This window comes from Centroberyx gerrardi, chromosome 23, assembly GCF_048128805.1.
Source record: "Centroberyx gerrardi isolate f3 chromosome 23, fCenGer3.hap1.cur.20231027, whole genome shotgun sequence".
Classification (NCBI taxonomy): domain Eukaryota; kingdom Metazoa; phylum Chordata; class Actinopteri; order Beryciformes; family Berycidae; genus Centroberyx; species Centroberyx gerrardi.
In genome coordinates this window covers 6,064,126-6,073,063 of record NC_136019.1, presented here as the reverse complement: position 1 = coordinate 6,073,063, position 8,938 = coordinate 6,064,126, and the positions used below count along the sequence as shown (strand labels likewise).

The 8,938-nt window shown below is 45.2% G+C and overlaps 1 protein-coding gene across 1 annotated transcript in view; it reads right to left on the bottom strand.

Annotated features, from left to right (window-relative positions):
- The window catches only part of htr2cl1 (5-hydroxytryptamine (serotonin) receptor 2C, G protein-coupled-like 1), a 25,120-nt gene extending 22,045 nt beyond the window's left edge, over window positions 1-3,075 (bottom strand). Inside the window, exon 1 of the mRNA XM_071894873.2 lies at window positions 2,652-3,075. Coding sequence (XP_071750974.1) covers window positions 2,652-3,075 — 424 coding nt within the window. The remainder of the gene's footprint in view (window positions 1-2,651) is intronic.
- Between the last annotated feature and the right edge of the window lie 5,863 nt (window positions 3,076-8,938).

The window sequence follows — 8,938 nt, the reverse complement described above, 5'->3', positions numbered from 1 at the left end:
TTCGCTGCACAAATGAAGTTCCTCACAGAAAATAAAGTGAATTGAATTGATGGTACCTCGGTCAAACGTCATTACTGCTCACTCCCAAATGAATTGAACAGAATGTTTTCCAGGAGAGACACATAAAATGGGCAAAATATGACATCGGCTGATAACCAAGGACACTTTCACATCAACGTCATGCTGAGATGCACAAAATTCTAAATTGAACCACAAGTTATTTAGCGGCAACCAAGCCTCAACATCTATTTTGTCAAATTTGTTGTCCTGTCGTGATGATAGCCATGTCAGCGTATTCATATCTGGCTGTCTCCGCTGTCAGCAGGCCAGAATGGCACGTATATTGTGTCCTCCCATGATGCATCGGTGAAAAGCCCCTCTCTATTCACTCCCAATTGAATTCCCAAACGAATTCAACAGAATGTTTACCAGGAGAGACACAAAACGGACGCTTCAAATTGGCCGCTGATGTGACATCGGCTGAAAACCAAACATACTTTTCACATCAACGTCATGAAGAGAAGCCCAAAACACTGAATTCAATCACAAGTTATATAGATGTTCAGGCTCAGTGGATTCTATTTTGTACGTTTGTTAAACCCTTTAATTTTATCCCTGTAATGTCCTTAATTTATTCATTACATATCCATTAAAAATAACATAGCTTTAAAAAAGTAAGGGTTAGTATCATGGGTTTTTAAGGGATTTATTCATGGGCTGATTAATTGAGACACAAGTAATTAAGGGATTTCTTATGGCTTTTGCGCATGGTTTACAGGTTTATTGAGTTATTAATGGAAAGTTCCTGTCTCCCTGAATGTTTCATTATATTAGAAAGTAAGGAGTCAAAAGTTAAGGGGGTGTTTAAGAGGGTTTCGATGGGGTCTCCTCCATTAATAACTCCCTTAACAAATTTTGAAGGGGATTTTACATTAATTAAGGGGTGAATTAATGTAATTTTTTTTTTTTAAGGGATTAGTTGTTTGTAACAGACTGTAAAATGTCACATATTTTCCCTGGCCATAGTGCAACAGTAAAATGCCCCTCACTATTCACTCCCAAATTAATCCCCTAACAAATTAAACCGAATGTTTTCCAGGAGAAACACCAAATGGACGCTTCAAATCGGTTGCAGTTACGACATCGGCTGAAAACCAAGGATACTTCTCACATCATCGGCATGAGAAGACGCACAAAAGTCTTCAGATCACCAGCCAGGGAGAGGGATGACATCACTAAAAAAACACAAAGGCCAAGCTCCGTATCTACTGCTCTGCAAAATAGATTTCCTCACTTACTACCAGCTGTTCAATCAGTTTCTAGACAGTGACATTTACCAAAACACAGTATGTGATGTAACTATCCTTTATGCTGTGAAACCTTTGTAGAAACCTGGCTTGGATCTTAGAGGAAAGGACAGCGTGTTAGAGCAGGTATGTCATTCAATGTTTTAAAGCTGCAATAAGCCAACAGTTCTGACCACTAGAGGGCGACAGAAACTGCAACGCATTTGTAAATAAAGCACAGCAAAGCCACTGCACTACGGAGGCCTACGAAGGACAAATGGAAGGATAAATGCTAACAGCTAAGCTAACCGTACCTGCTGAGAAGTCTCACCACTCTCTTTGACTTACTCCCGCTGAAGGTTACGTGTCCCACAGTTTACTACTTTAACAAGTTTTACTCGCTCGCTTCATCGATTCCGCCATTACAAGAAACTTTTCAGGAATGGGAGGGGGAGAGCGCCGCTTTCAAACGGCGAGGGAGGAGCGGAGTTTGACAACAAGCTTTAGAAAAGAGGTGAAGACAGCAACACAGCTGGCTGCTGTGTGGATATTGGTTTATATCATTATGTCTCAATGAAATCTCCACATAGCACACGTTAGTTTCAGGATTGGTGATAAGGTCTGATATCGCTTATTGCAGGTTTAACTCTCCATTTCTTTTAGCAAATATCAATACACCGCATGATTTAACAACCCGTCATTCCATGAAAGTAGTACGCAGAGGCTTGGATGAAGCGCGCTGAGAGAGCTGGTATGTTCTTTTGCGATTATCCAGTTGGCGTCCTCCGGCGGTTGGATCCCCTTGCGAGATAACAGCGTGTAATGTCTCTGTCACGCCGCCTGAGAAGCAATGATCATTTCAATAATTACACTGAAAAAATGTTTAGAAATAATGACAGGGTGCATGTTTCAGCGTGTGAGGAACAGCTGGCGAGTGGGTCGGGTTTCCAGATGAGGGGTAGAAATCTGCAGCTAGAATGATATAAATATTGGGTGTGATTTGTAGGCGTGTGTGTGTGTGATTATAGTGAAAAATCATAAAGAAAAATGATTAAATAGTAAATATTAAGCGCCTACAGTAGATTGGACTGGCTGTTTTTTCATTGTATTCAACAGAAGGTGTAATTCGCCAGCTGGCCAACTGGATTACACAGCGCAAGTACGTGTAAGTGTGTGTGTGTGTGTGTGTGTGTGTGTGTGTGTGTGTGTGTGTGTGTGTATTGCGCATATGCACCCATTAGCCTTTTGCTATTGTGAAACCTTTTCTCCGATATTTGCCGCTAACCGAAACCGCGCTTCTCCTCTCCTTCCTCTCCAAATGACGACCTACACAGGTGCCTTGTGGGTAGCGTAGTCGCGACTCACCGTACAGGATGTTGATGAGGGAGATCGGCATGACCAGGATGCCTACGAGCATGTCGGCCACCGCCAGCGACCTCAGGAAGAAGTTGGTGGCGTTCTGCAGCTTCTTCTCCAGCGACACCGCCAGGATCACCAGGATGTTGCCGCCGACCGTCAGGGCGATGATGACGAGGATGAGCAGCGCCGGCCAGTTTTTCTCCTTGATCACCGCCCGGGACACGGACTGCTGGGACAGGTTCGAGTCCAGACCGCCGCCGCCTAGGGCCGCCGCCCCGCCACCGCCGCCGCCGAGCCCAATCCCCCACGGCAAGGAGCTTTGGTTGAAGTCCAGGGAGTTGTTGCTCGGCCAAGACATCCAGCCCCCGACTTCCAGGGAGGAGGTGGTGGAGCCGAACCCGCCGAGGAGAGCTCTCCCTGGGCCGCCCATCCCGGAGAGAGAGGGGTGTCGGGTGGGGATCCTTTAAATCCCGCTGGAGGTTCGAGAAAAGCGTCAAGGTTTGCCCTAGTTGTAGTTCACCCTCTTCACCAGCAGGGGGAAGCAGAGAGAGGCATTCAGGAGTGTGTGTTGACTTGACCGGGTTGAATTTTTGAAGTGCTTCCGGCCAAATTGGATTCTCAATCTCAACGGGACGCTATGAATGCAGGGGCAGATTGATGAAAAAGGAACGTAGGGGGACAAGGGGGGGGGGGGGGGGGGGGAATGAGAGAGGAGGGGGAGGGGAAGAGGGGGGGGAGAGGGGGAGAGGAGAGAGGGAGGGATTGGTTCTGGATTTTATCACAGGGGGGATATTCCTCGCTAGCTACAAACCACTTCAGCCGGTTCCCCGAGGTTTGAATCTCCCATTTCCTAATTAGTCATTGGCTGCGGGTTCACTAGGTGTCGCGGATCGTCCCGTGTCGGCTTCCTTGTTTAGTCACAGCCACTGGCAGCCGGCGCGGCCAATAGTTTCTGAGCGCCTCGATGAAAGCCGAAAAGCGGGACCGCGCATATCCATGGCGGCCGCTCCGTCTGCCTGCTCACCGCTTGTTAGCTTGATGGGGGGGGGGGTGCTCGCTGCGGTCGGGGTGTGTCCAAGATGGAGGAGGCGGGGCTTCTTCCTTAATGTCACACCAGGTTCAGGGAGTTGGTCGTCACGTTGCTCTGTGGAAGAGGCAGAAAGATAAGTTAGATCGTTTACAGTTTCCTGTTCCTTAGAACTAGCTGGATCTATCCATCGAACCATTCATCATCTTTTAACCCTTCCTTCCTTCCATCCTTCCTTCCTTCCTTCCTTCCTTCATTCCCTCCTTCCTTTGCATCTTTCCCTCTGTCCTTACATACGTTCATCCTTCCTTCCTTCCTTCCCTTTCTTCTACATTCATCCTCCATTCTTCCTTCATTCCTCCTTTCCTTTATTCTGCATCCCCACATCTATTCATCCACCAACTCACCCATCTCACCTTTTTTCCTTCCTTCCTTCTTTCATTCCTTCCTTCCTTCCTTCCTTCCTTCCTTCCTTCCTTCCTTCCTTCCTTCCTTCCTTCCTTCCTTCCACTGATCCATTATCCCACCGACTCAATACCTTCCTCCCTTACTTCATTCCCTCCTTCCTCCTTTCTTTGCATCTTTCCCTCTGTCCTTACATACGTTCATCCTTCCTTCCCTTTCTTCTACATTCATCCTTCCATTCTTCCTTCATTCCTCCTTTCCTTCATTCTGCATCCACTCATCTATTCATCCACCAACCCACCCATCTCATCTCTTTTTTCCTTCCTTCCTTCATTCCTTCCATCCTTCCTTCCTTCCTTCCACCTTCCTCCAACTCCACTGATCCATTATCCCACCGACTCAATACCTTCCTCCCTTACTTCATTCCCTCCTTCCTCCCTTCTTTGCATCTTTCCCTCTGTCCTTACACACATTCATCCTTCCTTCCTTCCCTTCCTTCTACATTCATCCATTCATCAACTCCCCTATTCGAAGCTTTATTTTCTTCCCTCCTCCCTTCTACATCCATCCTTCCATTCTTCCTTCATTCCTCCTTTCCTTCCTTCTATATCCTCCCATCCATTGATCCACCAACCCACCCACCCAATCCTCTTTCCTTACTTTCCCTTACTTACTTGTTTCTTCATTCCCTCCCTCCCTCCTTCCTTCCTTCCTTCCTTGCACTCCACTCCTCCATCAACCCACGCAATACTTTCCAGCCTTCTTTCCTTCCTTCCTTCCGCTTCATCCATCGATCACCCCATCCACCCAATACTTTTTTTCCTTCCGTCTTTCTTCTCAGTCACCCATCCATGAATCCACCCACCAAATATCTTCCTCCTTCCTTCCCTCCTTCCATCATTACTCCCACACTTTCTTCCCTTCCCTCCTCTTTGCCTCCTGCCATCTTTCACACAGCGATTCTCTTCTTCCAGGCTGAAGGTTGAAGATATTTTTCAAAGTAAAAGTTGAAAGAGAGAAGGACTGCCGGTGTCAAACACTGCAGTCATTTCACAAAGCAAAGGGGATAAAATGAAACAGAAATTTTGATGCTTACACCCTGATATCACAGGGTGTCGGTGTGTGTCAGTGTGTGAGTGTGTGTGTGTGTGTGTGTGTGTGTGAGCACTGGCTGTCCTCTCCATTTACCCTTAGCACTCAGACGGCTGGCGATTTAACACCTCGTAAAAGCCTTCAAGGAGAGGGGGAAGTGTGTGTGAGAGATAAAGTCTGTGTGTGTGTGTGTGTGTGTGTGTGTGTGCATATGTCTGCGTGTGTAAATCTGTGTGAGAGATAGTAAGACAGAGTGTGAGACACTGTGAAAACCAAAGAGACATTTGTATTATGTGTGGGCGCCTGTTTAAGAATGAAAAGTGAAAGGGTGTGTGTGCTTCCTTGTGTGTGCGTGTGCGTCCTTGCATTTGTGCGTGTGTGTGTGTGTGTGTGTGTGTGTGTGTGTGTGTGTTTGAGATAAAGAGCTAACACATCTCCAGACAGAGCCAGGCCTCCAGCTGAGATAGAGTTTAGTGGGCGGTGAGTCTGTATGATAATATCACGCAGAATAGAATATGCATTGTCTGCAGCGCTGTGTGTGTATGTGTTTGTGTGTGTGTGTGTAGGTGTGTGTGTGTGTGTGTGTGTGTGTGTGTGTGTGTGTGTGTGTGTGCAGTTTACTCAATGCTATAAGCACGATAATAATAAAATCCCTGCTTTGCATTTTTGTTCAACAATCTGCGTGGGCATGTTGACGTTCATATTGTTTAATGTGAGTGTGTGTACATGTGTGTGTGTGTGTGTATTTATTGTGGTATGTGTATGTCCTTGTGTTTGTGTAAATATGTGATTATGTATGGATGAATTCTTGCTTGTCGACTGTACGTGTGTGTGTGTGTGTGTGTGTGTGTGTGTGTGTGTGTGCAGAAACGTGTACAGTATGTATGTGCAAGTGTGCGGATGTACTTTTGTGTGTGTATGCATACAATAATAATAACACTAATAACAGAACTACTACTACTAATAATAATGATCTTTTTCATGATAATCAAAGACACTTTGCATAAGCAGAAGTATATAAAAATTAAAACACAAAAAATTAACACAATTTAGAAATGAAATTGCGAAAAAAGAAAATAGGGAAAACAACTATAAATCAGCACAGATAAATACAGATTAAATGAATTACAGATTAAAAGCGATGTATGATATGTGTGTGTATGTTTGCATGTGTATGCATGTGTGTGTGTGTGTGTGTGTGTGCTATTCATCATCTGTAGACCCCTCAGTGTGTAACAGACAGGCTGCTTCCTATCTGCTGCTCTCAGGAAACTAAACAGCGCTGCAGGCGAGCGTTTAACTAGTCCGATAAACAGCAGTACATTACAGATAGAGAGGATGCAGAGATGCACTGTGGGAAAAAAAGGAGGAGAGGAGAGAGAGAGAACAGGAGGAGGAAGAGGAAGGAGTGGAGAGATAAAGGAAGCCAGGTTGAAAGGAGAGAGAAAAGAGAAAGAGAGGGAAGTAGAGTTGGAGAGAGAGGGAGACAAAGGCTTTTCCTTCCTTCCTTCCTTCCTTCCATCCGTCCTTCCTTCGTTGCTTCCCTTCTATCTTCCTTCCACTCCACTGATCCATTACTTTTCTTGCTTCCTCTGTTTATTCCGTCTTGCCTTCCTTGTTGTTTTCTTTCCTTCCTTCCTTCCTCCCTTCCTCCCTTCCTTCCTTCCTTCCTTCTCTTCTTGGACTCATTCTTTCCCTCTCTCCTAAGGGGAATTGGTGATTGATTTGTAGTTATTTTTTCTTTCCTTCCTTCCTTCACTCTCCCTCTTTCTCTCTCTCTCTCTCTCTCTCTCTCTCTCTCTGTCTTTCTCTCTCTCACACACACACACACACACACACACACACACACACACACACACTCCCAGTTCCCCAAAAAATGTCACCAACCCGCTGACTCCACAGGCAATGGACAGTAAGTCAGTCAAAAGCCTGGCGGGCACACACAGTTACAAGAAACAAACACACACACACACACACACACACACACACACACACACACACACACAAACCCCGTCTTGTTATCTCCTCTCGTCTTGCATCGTAATTGACAGGCAAGCTCATTAGTCTCAAACCAAAGATTAGATGCAGCCCCGGGAGTTTGTGTGTGTGTGTGTGTGTGTGTGTGTGTGTGTGTTTGTGTATAGTGTTTGTATGTGTGTGTGTGTGTGTACATGTCACAGTTAACCAATCACATCATCTGTAGATTATAATTGGTGTTATTACTGTAAGATGCTTCTTAGAGCGATGCGGAGATACGGCTGCAGCCTCACAAAGGCTCCCGCTGTCGGAGCGGTGGTTGGGCGCAGATGTCGCCGCCGCCGCCGCCGCCGCCGCCGCCGCCGCCGCCGCCGCTCTGCTTTTCCACCGCGCCGCCTCTCCGCAGGGACCAACCGCCGCCGCCGCACTTATGTTTGTTTAAGCCGCCTCTGTTTTGCTAGATAAAACGGCGGCGGGGCGTCAGGAAAATGGGATGGAGGGATTTTCTACCGATTACTCTCCCGACAAAGGCAAACAGCGGTAACTGCTCTCTGTGTGGTTTAAAGCTCAGTAGTCAAGGGTTTAGATTCCACATCCGCAAAAAAAAAAACGCACGCCCATAAATATTGTTAAATTATACAGTTTCCACTTGCTTTTTGTCGGGGCCAGGAGATGAATTTTTCTCACTTTCACTGCTGCTTTAGAGGGGGAAATACTGAAGATCAGCCGTCCCAACAGTAGATAGAAGCTCGAAAGCTGCAGTTAGAGGAAATACATTTTAAAGTCTCCATGAAATGAACTCCCATTACTTTTACTTCCTGGAAAAAACACAGCAGCTTTCATGGTGACATCATGCTGCACCAGTAGGCGTATGAATATACATTTCTAGCCAATAAAACCATCAGATTTTTGAACAGTCCGTACCCCTCCCATCCAATAAAACTGCCCTTCTCTCCCTCACTCATATTCCATTGGTTTAGACTTTTGAGTGATCCCTCGCTGCGTTATGTCCCGCCCCCAACATCCTGTTTCAACAGCAAATGCATCAAATCCAGGAAGTGAAGATGCTGTTTCATCGGGGTCTTTAAACTTTGGTAATCCTCAAAATACTTGATTTTTTTTTACATTTTGGCGACGTACAGTATTTCCCCTACATCCCTTGTCAATCAATTTCCTTGGGTTTTCCGCTGAGTTATTTTTATCTACTGATTTATTTTGCACACGTTAAAACAAAATGCATGAAAAAAATGAAATAGAAAAGAAATATATGCGTGCAGGTGAGGTGAGAAATCCACTCAGGGCTTATAAAGCTTCTATAGGCTATTACATAGGGCTGGGCGATATTGACAAAATGAAATATCACAATATTTTAGACCGAATACGTTGATATTGATAATATGACGATATTTTGGGGATGAGTATTTGTGCTATTATATATATATTATATTTACATGCAAGAACATTTTGAAAATTAGTAATGATCATTAGTAATCAGTAATGTGTAATCAGTAATAAGTAATGTGGATATGAGGAGTAGGTAAAACCAAATCATTGTTCATTTTACTCTGATAAGTTCAGAAAATTGTGTCGCTTTACTGTAACGCAGCCTTTAAAGACCCCATGAAACGGCATCATTACTTCCTTGATTTGATGTATTTCCTGTTGAAACAGGATGTTGGGGCGGGACATAACGCAGGGAGGGATCATTCAAAAGTCTAAACCAATGGAATATCAGTTAGAGAGAGAAAGGCAGTTTGATTGGATGGGAGGAGCTGAGAGGTGGGACTATTAA